General features: G+C 43.9%; 1 protein-coding gene across 5 annotated transcripts in view; it reads left to right on the top strand.

Annotated features, from left to right (window-relative positions):
• The first annotated feature begins 218 nt into the window (after positions 1-218).
• Positions 219-24,158, top strand: part of ADARB1 (adenosine deaminase RNA specific B1) — a 74,620-nt gene continuing 50,680 nt past the window's right edge. The window contains exons 1-2 of one of the 5 annotated variants that reach the window (XM_068138214.1): positions 219-404; positions 23,667-23,703. Coding sequence is in view for 1 of the 5 variants with exons in the window: in XM_068138216.1 (XP_067994317.1) it covers positions 4,655-4,672; positions 23,667-23,703 (55 nt within the window). In the remaining 4 variants the exon portion in view is untranslated. Of the gene's footprint in view, positions 405-776; positions 847-4,652; positions 4,673-11,030; positions 11,141-23,666; positions 23,704-24,158 lie in introns of those variants that run through there. The other 4 variants (XM_068138215.1, XM_068138216.1, XM_068138212.1 and 1 more) reach the window with 4 other exon arrangements.

Genomic DNA, 24,158 nt, shown 5'->3' with positions numbered 1-24,158 from the left:
AGCGCCGGCTCCCCAAGCAGCCGTCCCCACCTCGCTCTCGTTGTCGTCCCCGGTGCGAGAACGCGCGCGCGAGGGCGTGCTGGGCTCGAGCCTGGCGCCCCCGCCTCTCCCTTCTCGGGGCCCTCCAATGGAGATGACGTTCCTGTCCCGGCCCCGCCCCGCGAGCGAGGCTCGCGCCACTGGCGGGCCAGACGCGGCCTGCACGTCGGCGGAGGCGCGCGCGGCCGGTCGTCCCGGTCGCGCGCAGGCGCGCACGGGAGCAGGTATCGGCGGCGGCGCAGCGGGGGCCGCTGCTCGGCTCGGCCGGGGTCTGCGGATGGCGGAGTGGCGACGGCGGCCGGCGGCGTGGCGACGGCAGCGGGCGGCGGAGCCCCGTGCAGTGGCGAGGCACGGTGCCAGGGAAGGTGAGGTTCGCCTGCGACGGCGGGAGCGCCCCGCGGGACCTGTCCAGGTCCTGACGCGGCGGCAGGTGCCGGTGGCGGCGGGCCTGGGTACTCCGCACCTGTTGAGCTCCGCCGGGCGAGTCGGGGCGGAGGTGCCGGCCGACGGCGTGGCGGGGCGCAGTGCGGTGCGGGGCCCGGCCGTGCCTGGCAGCGGGGCGGGGGCGGGCTCCCCGGCGGTCTTACCCGGTCAGGGGCCGCGGCGGCGAAGCCATTTTGAGGGGGTGGCGGTGCGGCGGGAAGTTTGGCCCCGGTCACCCACCCCTGGAGAACCACCCGCCGGGCGGGGCCGTCCGCCGAGCTCGACACCTTCTCCTTGCCTCCTGGGGACGCGGCAGCTCTGGGAACCGAAGTACCTGCTCAGACCGATGTTCTGCAGCCTGGGAGCCCGCTGCTGGCGAGGAAGGTGAGCGCGGCGGTCGCGGTGGCCTGCCCACCCTCCCCTTTCCCCGGCTGCCCCCCGGCCGCTCGGGGCCGCCGTGCCCCCTCAGACGGAGCTGCGCGTGCTGCCCCCCCCGGCACCCGCTGCTTGCCCTCTGCGACGGGGAAGGCAGACTCGTCCTTGCGAGATGAGCTCGGGCGTGAAATGCGCGTTCGCCTTGCAGCATCTCGCTCTCCTGGCTGGCTAAGACACCCTCGAAGCCTTAATTTTTTCTTTTTGGGTTTTTTTTTTTTTTTTTTTTTTTAGCGTGCTGGGCTGTTGCTTTGGCTCCTGGTGGGTCTGGGTTTCGCGGTTCCGCCTGGATTTGGTTGGATGCAGGCAGACCTGGAACAAAACTGTTACTGTGCAGAAAGTCTGGTTTGCTTAAGAAGCGTTCATGTGTGTTTTCAGAAATCGAGGCACACTCGGTTCCTGCATAGGGTGCCTGGCTGGCCTGAGGCAGGGGGTGGTCTGGTCCAGCCCTGGTTTTGCCCATATTTCACTGCCTATATTTTCATCTTGTATCTGCCAAAACTCAGGATGAGGAGAGTGCTGGCTAGAGAAGGAGGCTATGAAGTGGTTGGAAGTCTAAATTCGGTCTGCTGAAACCACAAAATTCAGCAATGAATGGCATAGCCAACAGCAGCCAGGCTGGTCCTTGGAACTATCTTGGCCTAGGATTTTGTTTAGTTCTTCAGGCGAATACATGTGTGTGCAGGAACTTATTTATTTTTCATTTCCAGTAGGTTCTTTGAAGCAGCAGCAAACCACAGTTGATATTTCTGTGTTGCACCATATTGGAGTCCTGAGGCTCTGAATGTGGTGCTGCTACTCAGTGGCGAAAGCCCTTATTTGTAAAAAAAATTCCTCAGGGAATCTCTTTCAGTGATAAATTAAAGCTTTCTGGTTTTTGAAACATAAAAGATTGCAGTCTCTTGGGGTTTTTTAGTTTGTTTTTATGGTGTGCACGAATGGTGACAAGCTTGCCCTGGTTGTTGAACTCTTACAGGCACACCACCTGCTCTGTGAGTTATCTGTCACCACCGTTGGAGCATTGCACAAGTGAAGTTGTAGCATCATTCTCTGAGCTGTTACGCTGTAGAGTGGCAAGAGGCCAACTTAGAGAGTGCAGAAGATGTTTAGAATAATTAGTGATGGAATACCCTTTTAAAATAATTGTTTGGGTTTATCTAGCACTCGATTGTAGTGATATCTACCTCTAAAAATAGGCAGGCCTCCTGTGTAATGAGTCTTGTAGTATAAACAGTCATGTCTTGAATGACTGTTGTTACTTTTAGGATGTCCAAGATAGATGCTTTTGGGGGGGTTGCCAAATCTGCTGTCTAACTTTTTTTTTTTTTTCTGCAGTGAATAATGTGATTCTTGGCCCTCATGGTGTGTAGTCGTGTGATGACCACAGGAAAAGCTCAGTAGCTCTCACTGTTCAGGGCTGGCACAGCAGGACAAAAAGCTTCCCACCGCTCCTCTGGCAGCCCACAGTTGAGCAGTCTTGTCTTTTCCACATAATTCAGGCTCTATACACTTCTGTGTTCGCAAGATTGTGACCAGCAGTTGGCTTTGACAGATGACTGTGCATCACTTTTGCTTTGAGGCACTGTCCTCAGTTACTTCAGGGCAGAGCTCAGTCGGTTAACTGTCTATGTTGGTAAACCCATGGTTTTTGTGTGGTGAGGAGAGCACGGCTCAGGCGAGACTGTGATCAGTGCTGCTTGTACTGGTGTGTTTCACAAGGCTGACCTTCTGGGATGCCTTCCCCAAGTTGGCTCAGGCACAGCTGTGTGGATGCCCAATTCTTGCTTTCAGTGATTAGAGAAAGGATTGTGCGAGGAGTTTTCTCACGTTTTGCCCAATGGTTTATCAGAGCGTAACAGATGAGCTGTGGCCCTAATGCCTCATGCACTTGTGCTTTTTTAAAGTTCCTTTTCAGCAGCCATTGTGCTGGCCAAGGCTTCCCTAACATGGCTTATGTGCAATAGCATCCACTCTTCAGCCCAGCTTTTTCAGCTGGAGGAGAGTTTGCTTTATGAAGACTTGTCTTCTGAGAAGGTACCATAAAGGACATTGTGCCTAGTGTTTGAAGTGGGAAGCATCTGATATCACTGTTCACACTGCACTCTGACCTCAGGCCATTTTTATCTCTGACCCCAGCTTATTCAGATTTATCTGGTCTGATGAAAATTTGGTGCCTTTTGGTGGGCTGTGTGTGGTTTGGGAGTGATAATGTGGTGCCATAAGCCTTTGATGGCAGGTCTCTTGTCTTCTATGAGCATGTGAGTCTTCTAGAGTACTTTTATTTATTATAAGCAGATGAGACTTTTTTATCTTCTAAAAGATTACTGTGTTTTTGCTTAAGTGAGCAAAACCTTATAACTGTCTGGGATAATTAGCTCAGACAGGACATCACTGCAGTTTGGGACTGCAACCAGGTCAGGCTCTGCTTGTCTCCAGCAAACTCATCTCTCTACACACTGCTCCAGTGCCTTTTGTTGTTGCAGTCACCTGGTCAGAGATTGTGCATGAGAACAAAAGGTTCCTGTTAAACAGGGTGACAGCAAACACTTGTGTGGGAGAGCTACGGAGCAGACCATATATACTCTAAGTAACATCAGTGATTTTGGGATAACATCTGTGGCATGAGGAAGTTTTGGGGCTGGCAAGGGTGGCTGTGCATCCACTGAAAGGTGTTTCCTTGGCTGTAGGGGCTGAATGAGTGTGTCAGTGCCTCTCTGCACCAGGAAGATTTTAGGCAAGGTTGAAATGGGCTGTCTCCAGCTGCTTGTAGTGAGTGTGGCTTTTTAGGTTGATCCCTTTTGCATTTGAAGTCAGTTCAATGGGTGTAGGCCCCTGATGCATTAGGTGAGGATCTTTATTTGAACCTCTAAGAATGTGGTTTGATGAAGAGAGACACTTAGCACTTGGTGTTTCTGCAGCGTCTGAAATGGGTAATTGCTTGGCACCTTCGAAACTCAGGCCATCCAACTATCATACTACCGATTTCAGATTAAGCACCAAGGATTAAAAATGTGGTTTTGAACTGTATCGATCAGTAGAAGCTGTTATTTATGTACCCTGGTTGTTCAGTTTTAAAAGAAATACCTGTATAGGATAAATGTTGGTTGCCCTCCCCCCCCCAAAAAAAAGCTTGTTGAATTGATTATGTAAGCAAATGAAATTACATTTTAAAGCAAATTTCTTTCCTGCTTGCATGCAGTGTGGCTGATTTTTGCTCTTTCCTACCAGTTAACAAGAGAGTGCATCTTTTTAATCCTTTTAGCAAATGTTTTTTGTATGGTAGGTATGAAAAATACTTGTTTTTGCAATTTAAATCCTTGAAGAGGCCATTAGCAGGCTCTGGGAGCTGGCAGGAGCCAGCTGGTGAGTATGGGGGTCTGCAGCTGACAAAAGCATCAGCACATGTGTGCGTTTAAAAATGGTATTAATAAAAAGAAGAAACCCATGTAATGGATATTACTCCAGAAGCCAAGCTTGTCTCGGGGTGGTTTTCCAGACTGCCGTCCTCTCAAGGATATCTGGTTGCAGAGGGAATTGGGATCTTTTTATGTTCTCTGCCTCCCAGTCAGCCACGACATTTGTCCGTTCCTGTGCATAGCGAATTTGTTGCCTCCACAGAAGCTGTGAGGGTTACCTTGAGCCTCCTGTGCTGGTGGGGAGCAGGAGACTGAGTCAGTGTTGGCAGCTGAGGGCCATGACTCAGTGCTGTCCCCTCAGATGCATGTCCAACTTGCTGCCAGCAGAGCCAGGGAATAACCCGATGACAGAAGTGTCCTCTGTAAGTATCTGCTAGTTAGAGGGGTCTGGGAATGTGGAACTGCTTTCAGTAATTGTGTGTGTTGGTGGAAGTTGGTCATTACCGAGCTTTTAAGTGTAATACTGAGCATCTATGGAAGTGCCAGGGAGCTCAGAGGCCAGAAGCTTCTTTGTATTTCATAGCAGTGTTACAGTTTTATATCTTGGTAGTATATGTTGATTTTTAATTTCCTTTTGTTTGTTTGTTTTTAAACTTACGTACTTGAAGAAGAACGGTGCTGTTTTCCTTGGGGAGAAATTTCTTGTCTGTTGCTGTAGGGTTATAGTTGTCTGTGTTTCTGTCTCGAAATGAGGATACTGTCTATGCTTTTAAGGCAGGATTGCTTCATGAGCAAATGTACAAACTTCTACATAAGTTTCTGAACAAAATTTTCTACTGCATGAGTGTCACAGTGTCAGTACCCCTGAAGGAAATTGATCAACCACACTGAAAGAGTCCATAAAATTTAAGAAAAAGGTAGATGTGTCACAGGTAAGTGCTGAGAAGTTGGGTGAGGCCAGGAATCTGGCATGGAGTGAAAATTCTCTGGTTAATGCTCTGCAAAAAATCTGTTGACTGAGTGCAGATATATTACTGGATATCAGAGGATCTTTGTGGTAGGGAGATGAGTTTCATAGGTAATTCTAGTAAAAGGTGTTACCTTAAAATCCTTATTTTCCTTTGTGAAAGTGGTGAGGATTGATCTGATGGACAATCTTGCATTGTCATAGATAATAGAAGAGAGCAAAAGGCTTTGAATACTGTCCTTCACCCTGCCCCTTGTTGCTGAAGTGGGAGTGGAGATTTTAAATTAGAGGCTTTTGCAATTGTCCGGGAAAATGTCCTTTTATAGGTCCCATGTAACCACTCCAACAAGAATTTTTCTGGGCAGAGTGTTTTTGGCAGAGATGCAAAAGGAAGGTCTGCTTGGGGGATTGAAGAGTATCACTTCTTTCCTGTTTGCACCAGTACAAAGTTAAGATATTTATACTGATGTTCTTTGCTGTTTCTGTTTCCGAGGCTTTTCTTTTCTGAGGTGTGCTGAAACAGGATTTAAAGAGATTCTAACAGAATAGAGCTTAGACCTGCATGTTGTTTCTTGCAGGTAAGATATCTGAATATCTTGAATATTCCTGTTCAGAGAATCTGAAGGAGGAATATACTATGTTTTGAACTTAAAGGAAAATAGAAATCTTCATTTGATGATGAGTTTGGTGCTGCATGTCAAAATGTATCCTGATTACCTTGCTGTCTGTTGCTTTTGTTAAAATACCTTAAGTGTCACACATTTTTTTGTGTGATAGGCCTTTGGTAATAATAGGCTGGAGGACTATACTGATGCCAGTCTATCATTGTTCCAAACTCTGTATGTTCTTGCGCTCCTAATTTCCCAATGGCTCTCCTCCTCCTTTCTGCTATTAATTTTGTTGTATCAACTTTGGGAAAAGATGAGCCCTTCAAAATTTGATCAAAAAGAAAACAAGCAAGTATGGAGAACATTTGTTTCTTTCATTTGTCAGATGTAGCATATGCAAATGAGGTTTTTACAAAGGGAGCCTCAACTGGAAGTGCTTTTTTCCTGTTTAATCTGTTTAAGTTTTGAGGTTTGCAGAGATAAATTAGTCCCTACATCTTCCATTCTGAAATGCTTCTGCTGAAAGTGTTCATTGTGTCTATTCAGCTCCTTATCTTTATTAGCAGATGAGTCTTTAAACTTTAACTGTGTTTTTGTGTGCTTACTTGTACTCTTGTGTTTGGGCACAAAGTGCTGGGAAACTGCTGGGGGGGAACATCTTTGACTTCTTTCTTTAGATGTATAAAACTTTTTTTACAAAGCCCATTCTAAATCAAAATTAGGGTTTATTTTTCATCTCAAATATTGAGCACAGGTACTGAATACTTAATAAGAAAAAAGTACATGACTCCCAGTAAGAATATAGTTTAATTTAAAAGCATCATTAGCCCTCTGTTTTTGTTAGTAATGTTTACATATGCATGCAGATTTGCTGGAAAATAAATGTGGACAGCCCTAGCAGAAGGCTCTAGCTAGGGATAATAAAAACACCAAGGTACAGACTGTAAATCAGGAAGTGTTTGCAGTGGAAATTACCAGGGACTTGGGAGAATATTGAAGGAAAATGTGTCTGCAAGCTTGCCAAGGGAAGAGTGTAGCCCTCAATATGGTGGAGACTTAGCATGGTCCATCCTGGATGCTGTGAGGAGGGTAAGAAGGGAAAAAAATATACTGATCAAAATTAGACTAAGATAACACATTTCCACGGTGCTTTTGTCCTTAGGCTTGCCATGTTTTTCACAGCTAAAGATAGAGGATCAGTACTGGTATAGTTAAGTCTCTGAAAAATGAGAAGAATGAACATAAGCTGGTGGCTGAACTGTGCTTTGTGAGAAACTTGTAATAAAGCTAGCTCCATGGGGGAACCAGGTTTATGTGCCTCCTTTGCTGCCCATGTTTTAGAGCTTGCTCTTGACACATACAAGTAGCTCATGCTGGGAAACCAAAGGAGAAAGAGATCACTTCTCTCGTCGGGTTCTTATTTTTTATTCCTTGTAGCCTTTGGTCAAGTTTACATGGTGCAAAGAACTTTGTAGCATGCATATTTTATGTTTTCCATGCTGTAGAAGGGAGCAAGAGGTTTTATGTCAGGAGAGATCCCTTTGTCGTAGCTGCTAATCTGTATGGGAAACAGCACTGTTTTCATGCTTAAATTTTGGTAGTTTTGATAGCTGAAACTTGTAATCTGGTTGAATTTCCCCTTTTGGACACCGACTCCTTGCAGCTTTGCAGGCCCTTGGACTTGTTGCCTGTGGAGTCTGCCCAACATCTGGGTGTTGTCTTGAAGGTGTGGAGCCACAGGTAGCTGTGAATTGTTGTCATATTCCACATTAAACTGGACTTGTCTTTTCCAGCTAGGTTAAAACACGTTCTCATTTTTTTTTCTCCTTAAGCTTTTCAGAGCAGCTGTGTGGCATGACACTTGTGTTTTCTCAGCAGCACTGGCTTTGATGTCTTCTCTGGAGCTGCAGCCCCTCTCTTAGTTAGAAGCACTCTTGCAGCCAGCAAAGTCATCAAGTCATTCAAGTGCTGAGAGCAGATGTGCTTTCCTGAGAGTCAATGTGTATTATGCAGACATTCGTGTTGTCATATTTTCACAGATGCTTTTTATCTCCTGCTGCTTACCAAGCGGTGTTCTGCAGTTTGATGATGTGTGATACTGTGTTTTGATAATGAAGTGGAGCTCGAAATCAATGCTTATCTTGAACCAGTGATCCTGGCAGTCATGTGTTGAGTGTGTATGCTAGCATTTTAATTTGCATCAGGAACGTGCATTTGAGAGTCTCCTCCTTGTCTCCACCTCTGTGATTTAGTTCGTGGAGTAGTGAGTTGGGAGCATGGGGCCAGGTACCCTTTGGAGTACAATGAGTACAGAGATGAGCTCTATGGGTGCATCTGCTGCCTACAAGTTTGTGATTGGATTGTGCCTCAATTGCTAATGAATGTTCAACTTTTGATTAATCAGAAGCTAAATTGGGGCCCTTGGCTGAGTTAGCAGCTTTTAAAAATGTGGAACAGAAGTACAGCTGACTCAAGCGAAAGCATCAAGCTCTGGTGCTTCTGACAAAGTACAGGCAAAGGGGCAATGTCTCCCAGACTGAAAAAGCTTTCAGCGCATCCTCTGTTAACTCTGTCACCTACCCTACATGCTCAGATCAGTGGAGGATTGAGCCTGGCAGCCTCCCCTCTGTTTTGTGAGGCCTGCCAGGCCCTTCCATCATAGCAAAGCCTGATTTTTACTTTTTCCCCCCTATGTCTTTGAAAATCTTTTGCAAAACTTGGGAAATTACATTAAACCCAGCTCTGCTGTTTTCCAAGATGATGATAATGAGTTGGAAGTGCTTCCTGTCTGCGCAAAGGACACACAAGTCTGAAAGCCTTTGGGTAGTTTATCCCTGATGATGCTTTTCTATCAAAGTTGATTTCCGTAGACCTCAGCGCTGATGAATGCGGATAATGAGGGATAGTGACTACTACTGTAGCTGTGTCTGGTTGTTTTTCTGGTATAGCCTAGTTTCTCTTCTCTTATCCCCTGAAAGCCATTCTTAGTAAGTGGTTGTTTTTTTTTCAATTGAGTGAGTGAATAATCAGTATTTCATTCACTGTCCTTACATATGCTTAAATATAGTATTAACGTAATCTTCTTATATGCTTTTCCTTCTGCTGCTCCTGAGTTCATAAAGAAGCCGGATTCACTATTAATAACATCTATGAATGAACTATCTGGAAGTAAAATAATTCTTTGGGGCATTAGCTTGTGTTTATGGCCAAGGTGATGATTTGTTTATATCTGTGGGAGATAGCATCATTCTTCATAAGTTCTTGCACTGTGCCATTCCCTTTTGTTTTCTTTGGTGCTGTCAGGAGTAATTTTACTGTGTACAAATTCCTTAGATACCATCTATGAAATGCTTTTGTTTTTGTTCTTTGAAAGTAAATCGACTTGTCTGGTAGCAAACTTTCTATTCTCCCTTTTAGGAGGGCTGATCAACTAGAGAAGACCAAGGTGGTGGTTGATACCTGTCAGCGAAGGAGCTTCACGCACTTCTCTTCAGGCTGTCCAGGGGTCTGGGCGTGCAGGAAAGGTTACGGAGCACAGCGGAGTTGGGAGCTCAGGGAGGAGCTTCGGGAGCATAGCGGAGACTGGGAGCGCCGTGGGGGCGTCAGGAAGTTCAGGGAAGGGGTCAGGGAGCGCAGTGCGGGGCTCTCCCCACAGCTCCCAGGACGCTACTGCGGCGAGGGCGCGCACGGCGGCTGCGGGTGCCACCGCCCGCCGGGAGGAGGGAGCAGGGAGCTCTCCGTGGTGCCGAGCGGGGCCGGGGGCCGCCACGTCCCTGCGGCTGTGCTGCGGCAGAGGCCGGTGAGGAGGAAACCGCGTCGGCTGGCCGGAAGCCTCAGCCTGCCCTGCTGATTTCAGCCTATTCCAGGGTCGGCCCGGCCCAGCCGGAACTTTGGTCGTAGGCTTTGCCGAAGGTATGTGGTTTGTGTGGTTGCTGTGTTCAGAGGATCTGCTCCTTGCGCTGCTGAGAACTTCAGCACACTGGGAATGCAAATTGTGAATATTAAGCCATGGTCACGTTTCCCGCGAGATGGAGTAAATATAGGGTGAATAAATATAGCTAGTGTTCCTAGAACTCATATGTTTTTTTCCATTGCATTTCAGAATATGATGGCTAGCTCATTTGTAGCCCAGATAACAGCACTATTAGACAGTATTCCCAACTCCAGTGTTCATTCCACTTCCTTTGGCCTCCTCTTGCATTTTCCCTTAGGCAAAACTGTCTGCTTTTCACACAGGGTACAGTCTAGCTTAACAGCCAGCGGGTGAACTCTCAGTCAAATGTGAACTACGGTATTTCTGAGGACAGTTTTGCCAGCCCTATTGTGAACACATGTGGCTTCTTTTAGCATCAGTGGTATCCTTGCTGGCTCTTTCAGCATAAGCCTGTTTCAAGTTCAGTGTTATTCTTCTGGTTTTGATCTGTTCTTTACTCAGTAACTTGTTCAACAGATTTACTTCAAAAGAAAGTTGGTTGTCCAATTTTAAGCAAGCTTCCGTGATAGCTGTGAGAACATTTTCTAAATAGCTGCTCTTGATTACTTCAAACAAATGTAGAAAAGACTAGAAATGCAATATTTGATTCTTGCAATAAAAGCTCCGTTGAGGAATATGGGTATTGACTGTTACTCTTTTGCCAGAGTATCACCTGATCTACAGGACTGCTTGGATGACACAAACTGCTTTGAATCCTAAAGGGGAAAAAAGCCAGTAGTCTGAAGATCTTTTATAGGGCTCTGGTAGAAAGTAGGGAAAGGAATTGTTCTCTGCTAGCTTTCCACGTGATGTAGATCTGCAGTATAAGCTAATGTTTTGAATTTGGTATTTGTGCTGCTCCCTGGCTCACACTTCATCCTTGGCTTCTTCTAGTGGTTTCTTTCATAGGTTCAGTAGATTGCTGTAGTCCAAACAGGATATAAATTGTAAAACAACCCTGTTTATCAAGATAGGATAGTCCTTTTGTCTGAGAAGAGGTAGGAAGCACTAATGCTGTCTATTTAGCTGCAGGCTTGCCCTGACTAGGAGACGCTGAAGAATGATTAGACAGTGGACCATCCTGACAAAATGTGAGTCAGTTTTTTAAAAATAGAATACAGTACTGCTGCTGTAAAGTATTTGCTGCTCTTGTTGTTGAGCCACAACTATCATCTTGTGTAATAATTAGCTATATCCATAATCAGTTTTTTGTCTCTAGAGCATTTGGACAGGTTGATCGTAATGGTTCTGAGACCCTCTGATATGGAGGTGTGGTGAGTGTCCTGTGAAACACAGAATCAGCATATCCCTCTGAGTCCTAGATGTGCAGAAGTATGTAAAAGTGAGTATAAATGTGTATCTTTGCATCCACTGGTACTTAAAATGCATGTAAACTTCTCTTGCTCCAACAGTTTGCTGGACTTGAAGTGTATATGATTCTGGCAGCACTGGTAGTGAGTACTACTTTAATGTGTGTGGTGAGATAGTTTTGAATAAATGACTTTTGGATCTGTGTTAGGAGGCCATTGGCATTCTCATTGGAGGTTTTCCTCTCACACAGCTGAAGCCTTGGTTTCTTGTACAGTTCATGTTCACATTGCTTAGTTATCCCTCACAGAACAGCCAAATCCCTGTATTTCTGAATCAGTAGCTTCTTTGCTTCACAGAAAGTACATGCAGTGTGTGCATATAGATTAAATACATGTATATGTATAACTTTTTTTCTCCAGAATAAAAAAGTCAGTCTAAAAATAATTCAGATACAGTAAAAGGGAAGTTACTTTAACGTGGTCTCTTCATATGTGAACTGATGTATTCCTTCTTTTGGTGTCTGAGGTTGCTTAGGTAGTTGTGATTGCATTAAATGCCTCTTTCACTCTGTAATTCTGTTGTAGGGAATCTGAAGCAATTTTGACTTCTTGAGTTAATTACTCCCTGGCATGCCGAGGGAATGGGGAATTTTCACCCTGTTACAGCAGCAGACAGTGTAATCTGTACAGATGCAGTGCTGGTGTCTCTATTAATCTCTTGCTGTTTTTAAATTCTTGGGGACCTGCTATGGCATGATCTTCAGACCTTAGCTGTGTGATGGTGTATGTGGGGGAATTGGCAAAGGTGGAGTAGGGGTGCGGTGGTGGTACAGGTATGTATGTGTCCCAAGGTGGGGATGATGGCACTAGTATCCCCTACTTGATTAGGGGGCTTGGATGGCACTGAAGTGCTTTGGGTTTAGCTGGAGCGGGAATGCAACCAAGCACATACAAAAAAGAGACATGGCTCTCTGCTTTCCAGCAAAATCATGATGAGGGGCTCCCTGTGCCAGGTAAAGACTGGCTTCCCTCACCTTTTCCATCCTTCCTTCCGTTGAGGCTCAAGGCTGGCTGGTGACTGGGTGCTAGGCAGCTGCTGCCTTCCCACAGCATGTATGGGAGGCTGGCAGCTTTCCTCCTCCTGAAGCCACCTGGAAATGCTTTCTGAAAGGCTGTAGGAAAACGGTGCTCCTGGCTAATCCAGTGTAGTCCTTGCTCTGCCACATCAATTCTGCCTGAAAAGCATTGATTATTTCTTGCCTTCATAAACAATAAGCCTCATTTGGTTCTGTACAGAGCTCCCTTCTAGGACAGATAGTTGCTTTTCTTGTTCCCTTTCCTCTCTGTATTTGGCATAGTGCACTCTGATTCGTTCTGTTAGATTGAGCAGCTCTTGGGAGACTTCTCCTAAACTCTGTGCTGTGTATCAGCCTGTAGCCCTTCCCAGTCTGCCTTCTGCATTGAAATGATACCCATTTGCAAGAAATGATAGATAGGCAGGCTTCTCTATGCAATTTTGCCACACCTCAAGCACTGACAAATTCCTTGTATAGGCAATTCTTTTGGATTGGTAAGGTTTTCCCCACAAAATGTCTCCACTGGCAGAACCCTGTTCTCTCAGTTTTTAAGCCCTCTTATGCTGGAAGCCACCATCATCTCTACAGAATTAGTTAATTATTATGGTGTTCCATCTTACACTCTATTGATTTATTATTATTGATACCAGTATTATTAACTCCAACTCTTTCAGTGCCCATGTGAGTGATGATGGTGACTTTTATGAATGATGTGTGATTTCTTGAAGGGGACACTGGCAAAAGCCATTTGAAAATCTAGGTGAGGTCAGTACAACTGCTTCTAACCAGTGCTTCACTGATTCATTCAAGATCTAGTAAATGCAGAGTTTGGCTGCCTTGGTCCCATGGGGTATGTAGTCCTCTTTGAAGCTTCTCCTGCTCTTGCTCAGCAAGGCTTTCACTTTGACCAGTCTCACTCAACAGTTGCCTCAACTTTTATATATGTATATGTATATGAATTCTCATTCAGAATGTTGGGTTTTCTTCTTCTAAAAATGACTTTTGCCATAAACATTTCTCCACCTTTCCCACTTATAAGGCTGTGTTGCTTGTGAATCAGCTAAGTGTTTTTGTGGGTTCAAAATTAAGTCCCATCACAGCAAGCGGCAGTAGAAGCAGTTTAGACTTTACACTGCTTGCGGAATACAGATTTTGGCAGCAGCATGCATGAAAGTAAGCACAGGAGTACTGAAGATGAGGAACCTCCCACCAAGATACTGTAATTATGCTAAATTGTTTTAAAAATGCTATCAAAGGGTCAGTATGTGTCACTGAAGTACCATTTCTTAGCTGTTACTAAGACTTAGATTTAACTCATGGTGTTCAAAAAAGCACAAACATATGACTTACATTTTTGTCCCTTTTTTTAAGACTGAAATTTCTTCACCACTGTTTTCTAACCAACTGCTAGTAGCTGTCGCTACAGTAGTCTGGTTTTGTGAGCCACCATTCTAACCCCCTATTTTGAAAGAAAAATAATGAGTTTGGCAAGGGCTTCTGTCTGTAAATGCACAAAGGGAGCAGAAACACCAAAAGGTAACTGGAAGGTGGCAGCTTTTGGCATAGGAGCCAAGAGATTAGCTAGCTGGGAGCTGATTTACAGGGGAAGATGGCATTTGCTTTGACCTGTGGTAGTTAAGTCAGAGAAGTAGTATTTTATCTGTTAATCAAGGGGATAGGGAACCCCAAAATTTCCAGAAAGAGAAACTGGGACTTTGGAGAAGCAAATCACCCAACTTCTATGGATAAATTTTTTCATGCCCTACCATTTCATTGTTTGGATTTTGAGGATCACCTGGATCCTCTATTGAGGATTTTTTTCTGAAGGTTGTAGGCACACAATCTGCAAGTCTTGAATTGTAGTTTCATCTTCAGCATATGCTGAGCTCTGCATTCAGTCTTAAATGTTGTATTTTATGTTTCCTTCAGCTCTTACTGGATTTACCTTAATATTGGTAGTTTGAAATATGAGCCAGCCTTTGCCCCACCAGGCAGGGAAAAGCACAGTGTGGTGGTTAAAGGCACTGCATCTCCACATCTGCCACATCAGTAAATACCTGCGGAGTGCCAGCCCAGCTGTGCCTGCACCTACAGCTGCAGCAGCTCAAGGCATAGGGAAGCTCCTGGTGTGAGGGTATAGCAGGCGTTGTGTCTTAGTAAAGCTGAGCATTGGGTTGCTCCTGGAGAAAAGCACAAGCAGTATGAGAATGCCCATGCTTGGAAGCCATGTGGTGCCAGGCATTGTCTGAATGGCCCACAAACAGAGAGCAAGGTGGGGTTTTGAGTGTAAGCTGAGAGAAGCATTTTGTACTTCATTTGGACCAGTGAGGGGAGTTATTTCAGCTCACAGCATTTTTGACTTGTGTGTTTCTATTCAAGATTACATTCCTTTGATTATTTTTTCCAGGTCTAGTATTAGTATTTTTTAATGGAAGAAAAAAATTGCTCTGTATCTGGAACTTTCATCTCTGAGTGAATAAATCTCCCTCTTAAATATATGTAATTTCAGATTTGTCTTGCTAGGAAATTATTTGAGACTTCTTTGTATAATTTAGTTAGTAGATCAAGTTCTGCTCTTCTTAGCCTCATTTCCTTTGGCTATCAGGGGCAACTTTTAATATTCAGCAGGGGATATTATATTATCTGAAAAGGTACTTATCAAATTTTATCTGAATTAAAAAGGTTTAATGAAAATGAATGTGTGATTTACCTGCTGACAAGTCAGCCTATGGGACTAATGCATCAAAATTACCTCCTATACTCTTGAGTTCCTGTCTTGATGCACTCGGATGTTTTGGACCGGTTGCCCTCAGCTGTGGTTTCTGCTCAAGAACCACAATACACAAGACTTTATCAAAACTTTTTCTGTATGCAAGTAATGCAAGCTAAGGGTTGGTTCTGGACATGCCATCCTGACCTGTGCCCAGGTCATGCCAGCATCCTCCCTCTCTTCTGTTTTCCTTCTGCCCCATCCAGGCTCTAATGGGTGTTTTCCTTGCTGGCTTTGTCAAACTTGGGGATGTATTACAATTTCTTGAGTAAGAAGGTGGTAAGTACCATTTCTGTACAGCGTGGCTGTAAAATGTCTAATGTTCTGTGATGGCAAACACTCAGCCCACACACCAGAATGCAAGTCAGATTTTACACCATAAGTGTGGTTGGTGGATTTTTCTTTTTTTAACATGCTGATATTTAGTATTGAATAACACAAGAAACTGCTCTGGAAGAGACTATTTTAGTCAGTTTTGTGTCAGAGAGATCCCTGATAGCCAGCTGCAATTGGTCCCAAGGAGTGCTTCTGGAAACTCAGAAGACTGACTGGGAGTTGAGCCCTCTCAAAAGTGAGCTTAAGGTTCTTCAAATCTACTCATATTTGTAGCAGGGGAAAAGCAGAAATGTGATTTTAGAAGTGAAAGGTAACACTTCCATATTCTTAGAAGGGCAGCAGCTGGTTCTTCCAGAAACATTGAAGGGATGAGGCACACACACAAAAACTCTTGACAGGCACCACCATGGAAATGCAGAATGTCATCAAGACTTGAATTACAAACACAGGGTTCTTAAAGTTAGGCTTGTTGAGCCTGCTGCCATATGATCTCCATGTATTCTGTGGTGGCCTGAGAGCAGGCCTCTGTGGTGAAGAAAACCCAGCTTAAGATGCAGGAGTGGGTGGTTTAGCTTCCTGTTGCATTGAGGCAGGTGGCATGATCCTTCTTTCCTTGCCTTGTGCAGCAGAGCAAGCGCCACCGGATCCCACAGATAGGTTAGTCGTGCTTGTGGTCCAGCCCCAAGGCTGGGCTGTGAAAACAGGCTGGGCTGGGGAGGGAGAGCAGTGTGTGCCGGTTAGTGAGCAATCTTGTGTGGAAGAGAAGGGCAAAAGTTACAGCTCTGTGCAGCCTTTGGCAACCAGCTTTGACAGCTCTGCTACTTCCCAGGTCCCTGGGAGCTTAGCCTCTCTCCTGTCCCTGCATCACTCTTGTGCAGCTCCTGGCTCAGCCCAGAGCACAAACAAATATATGTGCATCTATGGGAAAGCATCAAGAAGACAACTCACCAGGAAATGTGATTTCCAGCTAATCACACCCCAGCCCTTTGTTTGGGAAACCAGTGTGATTGGGGTTTCTTTTGCAGTCTTTTAATTTCCCTTTTCTCAGAGTTAAAGCCAAAGGATTAAACCTTCTGGAACCCTCCCACATTAAATGTGTAACATTTATGAAAAAATAATATGCATAAAGCATGCACCAGCATGCTTCATGACAGCTTGCCTATGTGGGTAGGACAATTGCTGGGGATGGCAGAGTACTTGCCACTACTGTGGGTGCTCTGGCTTTTGGGCCATGTGTGCAATTCGTGGTTTCTGTTTCCCTGCTTTAGTCTGTGCTTCTGGCTCTTTGTGCACAGTGGGTGGAGTTTCATGTTTTTCCCAGTGGGAGAAGCTGTTGGTGAGCTGCAGGCTGATGGAGAATGGGTAATATCATGGTTTGTATGAAGGGATAGGCCCAAAATGTGCACAAGCAGTATCTGTGTTAAGGCCTGTTTCTAGCCTGTAGATTTTATTGTGACACAATCTTTTATTGGAGTTGTAGCACCCTCTTCTGTTGCTTTATCTTCATACAGGTGCTGATAACTGCAATCAAGATGCCTTGTAATCTTCCCACTAATAAAATTAATGCAATTAATTGGCTGGCTTGTGTAAAATATTTTTTTCCTTTATTGATTTGTGTGTGGGTATGCCTCTGCTCATTAGGTCTTGTTGACAGGAGAGGGTTTTTTCATCTCCATCATGTCACTTGTCCTCTGTCAGATGCAAGTAGATAACCCTAGTCTCACTCAGTGCTCTGCTTTTAAATCCAGCACAAAATTGTGTTGGTTCTTTGGGCTACAGAAGAGGTCTGGTAGCTCCTCATGAGGTGTATCTTGTTATCAGGTGCTGGTTGGCATGAGCATACTTGATCTCTCCTTTGCTAACTGCTGCTCTGTCTCCCAACTTTGTCAGCAGGTGCTTGTTAAATTGCGATGCTGGAGGCAGCTGGCAGCAGGAGTTTGCTTTTCTGTCTGGCAGCTGCTTGGCTATCCCATCCTACATTTAAAAGTAGAAATCTGTGTGTTGTTTGGGACATTCTGCAGCAGTAAACTTCATTTAAGGACTGGGGAGTGACTTCCTATGGTGAAGGCTAAAGAAGATACTCACATGTCCTTAGTGAAGCACATAATCTCATGGTTTTGAACACTGTGTGGCTAATATTTTGCATCTTCTTACTAAACACTGATTTCGGGACCATTTTTCTGAAGTCTAGTGTTAAGGTACAAAATGCTCATGTGCATCTTATCTTTACCCTAGGGAGGAAGTAAGGAAAATAATAATCAGCCTGTCTTGTTCTGAAGTCTTAAAAATGTCACTGTTTTTCAAAGGAAGAAGAATTTGTGCTCCTCTGTTATATGCTGAACATACGTAGAACAAGCTTGCAGGTGTTTTTTTCCGGAATGTGTTAAGCTGAAACCCCATTTGCTCACCATAGCAGAGCTAACAGCTTTCAGCAGCTTTCTCAGTTGATGCAGGGATGTCCATGTCTTAGTGGAGCATCTTCCAGTGTCAGAATTGGCCAGTGCAACTGGGATGTGTGGATTTTCCCATCACCACCAGTCCCTTAGCCTAGATTCTCATCTGCAGTCAGACTAATCTTTTTCTGTAGCCATTGTCTAAAAGGTACTAACATGGAACAGGGAAATTTCAGTTGATTTCTTACATTCTTTTGTCTTTCAAAAGTTGCTGCTTAGCCTCAAGATTGCACTATTGTACTATTTCAATTTGAGTGATGTTTAAAACAGCTAATTTAAACATTAGCTATAGTGAAATAATGAAAAACAAGATTAAAACCTAGGTTCCCCTGAGGATGTTTATGGTAATTTTGCTCATGTGAATAATTTCTTTGGCTTCTGTCACATTCTGTTCTAAGGTAACTGCTTTTCTATGTGGCATGTTGTGATCCTGAAGAAAGATGAAGTGGCATTAAAATATTTGAATTTGAAATCATGTTGTCTCAATATTGAAATTTTATATTGAGGCTTTAGGCCGTGCATCAACATATTCTTAACAGAATTTTTCAAAGGTAGGAGATTGTAAAATACAAACTCAGAAATACAGAGTTCCTTGCTGATACTATGTAGATATGTAAAACCATTTCTTTGGTGGAAGGATGCTTGAGTGTTCCAGAATAAATGATAAATGTAATGCGAGTTGATACCTGCAGCAAAAGCAGTAATAGCTTGGGCATTACTTCATGGAGCAGCATTTTTCCCCCTATGCATACTGGCCTGATTCCTGTTGCTAAATAGATGCTGAATTTTCATAGCTTTTGAAGTGTCAGTGAACTTTGTTCCAGTGCCATACAAACAGATACTTTCTATATGTAAGATCAAAAAAAGAGTTTGTTCCGTGCCAAGGGAAGGAGCTGCATTTGACAGCTTTGTATTGTGTATAAAATGCACTTACTGCTTTTGCCAGCAGCAGCATGGATGTCCTTTTTTCCTAAACTATTTTTTCATTATAATAATTGGTTACTAGTCATTTCAGATTTATTTTAGAATTTTAAATGAGCAATTTGAAAGAGATACAAGGACTTAATTAATTTGGTCTGATAAGTTAAGGACTGTACCACCATAGGTTTCACATTGTTTCTTCATGTTTAGATGGGAAAAAACTGTTTCAGGAAAACCCAGTTCAATAGTTGTGTTGTTGAGCTGAGGTTGTTTGCAGGAGGTTGGACTTGTTGATCTCAAGGGTCTTTTCCGACCTCAATGTTTCTGTGATTCAAAGGAGAGGCACCCTTCCCTTTGGAAACTGGTGCTGGCAGCTGGAAGCAGGAAAGTTTCCTTGTTGATGGAGAGAGTGATGATACAGAGAAATACTTGGAGGGACAAATGCTAGAAATTGAATACATACACCAAAAAATCCCAATCAGCTGCATCTACTTTGCAGCTGGAGTGTGTTGGCACTCGCTTTTGTCCCAGCAGAGGAATGGGTGGATAGTTCAGGCTGCAGTAAAGGTTTTTTCCAGCTGCTCACCTTAATCTAGAGTTGAGAGGCTGAAGCAAGTCTGTTTTAATTAATGAAGCAACTAGCTCCTCTGGTGACTAGAGAGGGTGTAAATCAATTAGAAAAAACTGCCTGTGTGAAATACACACCATCTTTTGAGGTTCTTGTTTGACCTCTCTGTGAAATGTCTTGGTGCAATCTGTGTCAGGATGTAAACGGAGCAAAAATTAGCTGACCAATGCAGCTGGCTTTCCATCTCTGATCAGCACTATTTCCTGAGCCAGCAATATAATTTGAAGTACAGAGGATGCTATATTTAATGTAGCTTGTGTTTTTTTGTCATGGGGATGCATGCAGTTGAGACATCTTAGCTGACGTGTGTTTTTCAACATTGCAAGAGCAATATCAATAGAAAAGTAAATAAGTAAATATTGGAAGTAATATGTTTTGTCCTGTCCAGATGGCTGGTGGTAAGTACCTCCAAATAGTTGCCTTGTGTTTGGGAGACTCTTTTTGCAGGTTTGTATCTCAAGGTGGGAATTCCTGTCCCTTGCTGGATGAGCATTTTGGAGGGCTCTGTGACTTGCCATCCTTTATTCCTCAAAATTGTTCAGAATGAAATCAATGCTTCTACTATCTTGCAAATTTAGAATATATTGGAAAATCAATGTAAATTGCTGCAGAGGAATACAGACACATTTGTGTGTGTTCTCAAGTGCATGGCTCCCTGCTCTCCTTGACTTCTGCACTGGTGTCATACTTGGGAGATGGGGCTGCAGCTTCCTGTGGAGTAGCGAAGATGGGGTGCCCTGTTCTCTGAGTTTGTAATGTGAGCCCTGGCCTGGCAGTGTGCCTCTGCTCCTCTGTGCTGGGGGGAGATGAATCTAGGAGGAGCTGATGATCTGTGGGCTGGGGAAGGGTGGTGTTGTTTGGGCTGCAGAGTTGGAGTTGCAGAACCTGCTTAGCTAAGGAGGCCTTTATTTCCTTCAAGGAAGGAGATCTTTATTGCTTAAGGAAAGCCCTGAAATCTTCCTCCTTTCTCAAATGTCTTATGACTGTTGACCAATGAAGACCTCAAAATTTTAAATGAATGCACTTCCCAATGCCTTTCTCATAAGAAACTTTCCAAAAGGGCTGGCAGATTACTTCTTCAGGTCACTTCCCTGTCTTCCATGTGCCTTATTAGAGCTCCTAGGAGGATCTGTTCCATCATCTTCCCAGGAGCCAAGGTGAGGCTGGCAGGTTGGTAGTTCCCAGGCTCCTCCTGGGAACTGGGTTGCCTGACATTCATACAAGACCAAGAATTGATGTACTGGTTATTTTATTTTTTGTGTGTGTGTGTGAGTGACGATGTGAAGATGCTGCAGGAAGGTGCAGAGTTCCTAGAGTAGCCCCTTCTGACAGGGAAACACCAGTGTGCTTGCAAAAAGTGATAGGGAAGCACGTTATGACTTGAGCAAGCCCTGAAGTATCGGCCACCAGGCAGAGACATATAGGACATGTATAATGTAGATGAAAGGTTTGTTCCTGTTTTTTATAACATAGTGGTATTTCCTTTCCCATTTGTTGTTTCTACTGGCTTGAGGTGTTGCAAGTCTGATTTTTCCCTTCCACTTATGGTCTTTCATCAGCAAAGCTGGCTTCTTCAATCTGTATCTGCTGGTGTAGGGGGGTTGTGTCAGAGCAGGGCTTTGGGCTGGAGGCTGGCTCACAGGGGCCTTTTCTTCTGCTGATGTAGTGCTGGAGCTACAAAAACCCCAGGGCAGAGTCGTCCTCTGCTGAGTGAATGTCCTTGGAGCCCTGAGCAGGTGTTTACCTTCTGCAAAAACCTACTGCAGACAGCACAGTGTGCCCAGTTTGACTGAAATTAAGATATAAGTGGGGTTTTTAAACAAAAAAATAAACTTTGTGGGGTTGAGCAGATGAATGTAGTGTCTTAGGGCTGAGCAAAAGTGTTCAGCAGTGTTCAGGCAAGCCTGCAGCACCCATCCTGCCTACTTGGCCTGCCAGCTGTCACTCACCTCTGTCAGCACAGACTTGGACTGTTGTGGTTTGCCAGCTGGAAACCTAAGAGTTAGAAAGTAAGTGTTTGGATTTTCACTGTAGATATATTTTTAAGTAGTACTGCAGAAGTGTTCTGCATGCACTGTGCCTGTGGGCTGATCTTAGCCTGTTGACCTGTCTGCAGCTGTCAATACATGAGGATTTTTGGCGCTTAGTGGTAAACTTATAATAAGTCCTAAGTGTTTGTTTAGTTTCTTTGAAACTCGGGTACTTATTATCGGGGGTAAAACGGTGTATGAGAAACACAGGCTCTAAAACAACTAAGGGTTATACCACTAATGTGTTGTCAGGAATGAAAGTAACTTTTTAAAGCCATGCTCGTGGAGAAAGAGAATTACCCAAATACCTTTATGTGATGGATGTTGCCACAAATACTGGAATTTCATGTCACACAGTTTATAGATCATAGTCTAAGGGTTTGGAAGAGTTTATTGTGGATATGAGGCTCCTAGGTTGGGAAAGTATCAAAGGATACTTTCCCCATTTGGTGGGCTTGAGTATGGGCCATTGCAGAATGGGAAGCTGACTTCACCTGACACTGAGCTGAATTTTTGTAGGCATTTCTACTACTTTATGCTAGGACCAAGATGCTACTGGCATTTTTTTCTGGGTTATTGAGTAATGCCACTATAAAGTGTTGGAAAAGAGAAATGTCTGTTAAAGCCACCAAAATTTAATTAATGCAATATTCTAGGATATAAACTTTAAATACCATGTCAGATCCTTTCTTGTCTAACTTGACCAAAAGACTTTAATTTGCAATATATTCATCCATCAGCTTGTATGGTCCATAGCTGTGCTGTGCATGCTGTATGATTTAAATTGTGTAGGTTTTTGTAAGGTGCCAGCACCCTCTTGTGGGCAGTGTAACAGCAGAGAATTTTTGTCTCTTCAAGGTGCAGATACCAAAATGTTTTACAGGTACAGGTGATTCACAGATTCATGGAATGGTTTAAGAGGGAAGATCATGTAGTTCCACCCTCCCCCTCCCATGGGCAGAGACATCTTGTACTAGTTCATGTCACTCAACACCACATCATTGAACACCACCAGGGAGAGGGCATTCATGACGTCTCTGGACAACTTGTTCCAGGGTCTCACCACCCTCACTTTTAAGAATTTCTTCCTAATATCCGGTCTAAATCTGCCCTCCCCAAGCTTAAAGCTGTTCCTTCTCATACTACCACTACAAGCCTTTGTGATGTCCCCACTCTGAATGCATGTATGTTTTTCCAGAATGTAGCTGCTTGACAGAAGTATTCTCCTGCTTTGGGAAAAACTTCTGTGATTCCCTGAACCATATTAGAACAGTGTATTTCTGCACTGATGAAGTCACTTAAATATTTTCTTATAACTAGGAGTCTGTCTGTAAAAATAAAGCCGTCTGCTCCCAGTTGAAGAGCTGTGCAGTTTATGTGTATCCATGAAAATAAGAGAAAATTTCTTGTAGCATTAGTCCTTCATATTATCCTGTATCCTTCTTACCCGACAGCTACCATTTCTTTCCAAACCCACTGCTGGTAGTTGAGAGACTGTCCAGTTTTGCAGACACTTCAGGAGAGTGCAAGCTGATGCCAGTGTTAAGAAACTGCTGTTTGAAAAGGGGATTGTAGTGTGAGATGTTTATGTGAAGTAAAATCAACAACTGTAGATTTGATTGTAAGTTAAGTTGGCTGTGGTAACACAGAAGTTGATTTTACTTTTAAGCCATTTTTTAATCACTTTTTTTGCCAACACTTTCTGCTAGAAGGTGCAGAGATTGCAGACTGGGTTCTGCTAAGTAGCTGCTTGTACCTCTGGGATTTCTTCTGGTCTCAAGCATCTTGTCTTTTTCTTTTTTTTTTTTTTTAAATCCCTTCCACTAAGCCAGGAATGTCCAGAATTGTTTCACCCCCTCCCTTTGCTGGGGTTGCAAGGGGATTGTCTCTGTGACTGCATATATGCATTGTGTACTATTTCATAGTTTCATAGTTTCATAGTTTCATTCAGGGTTGGAAGGGACCACAAGGATCATCTAGTTCCAACCCCCCTGCCATGGGCAGGGACACCCCACACTAGATCAGGCTGGACAGAGCCTCATCCAGCCTGCTCTTAAACACCCCCAGGGACGGGGCCTCGACCACCTCCCTGGACAACCCATTCCAGGGTTTCACCACTCTCATGGTGAAGAACCTCCTCCTCACATCCAGCCTGAATCTCCCCACCTCCAGCTTCATTCCATTCCCCCTAGTCCTATCACTACCTGATATACCTGATATTTATTCTTGCAGAATCAGGAATGTGTCCCTTTTAATGGCCTGAGTTGCCATTTGTTAATGAACTTAAATTTGTGAAAGAAATACTAACTGTGTTTCCTTTTTTCCTTTTTTTTTTTTTCCCCAGATTGCAGAATCAGCATGTCTCTCTAACACTTTAAAAGGTAAGCACATCATGTTTGCAAATATGTGGCAGGATTCTTTGGTTTTTGATTGATGCATTCAGCTTATAACTTGGAGGACAGAATTCATCTTAAAGTATTCGAAGAGTTGTGTAAAACTTTATTGTATATGTTGCTTTTATTTATGTTTCTACACTGAGACCCTTCAAATAGATTGGATCAGTACAGTTTCAAAATAGAGGAAATATTGTTAAGAAATATCTAACCCTGTATCAAGCCAATGTTACAAAGAATGTTACAGTTCTGTGACTGCAAATTTTCATCCAATCCATATCAGTAAAATACTACTGCAAAGTTGGCATGTAGGACTTCACAGTTTGCCAAGTGTTTGAGCTGAGCTTAACAACCATGGTGGGAAAGGAAGAAATATGTCAAATTTGTAAGTCCAGCTCCTAATGCCCAAACATGACCTTTTAATAATTATTATTATTTGCTTT

This window comes from Melanerpes formicivorus, unplaced genomic scaffold (assembly GCF_026170545.1).
Source record: "Melanerpes formicivorus ecotype bairdi unplaced genomic scaffold, bMelFor1.0.p_v2 SCAF_5, whole genome shotgun sequence".
NCBI classification, from domain to species: Eukaryota; Metazoa; Chordata; class Aves; order Piciformes; family Picidae; genus Melanerpes; species Melanerpes formicivorus.
The sequence above is the reverse complement of the archived record's forward strand: the minus strand, read 5'-3'. Positions and strand labels throughout refer to the sequence as shown.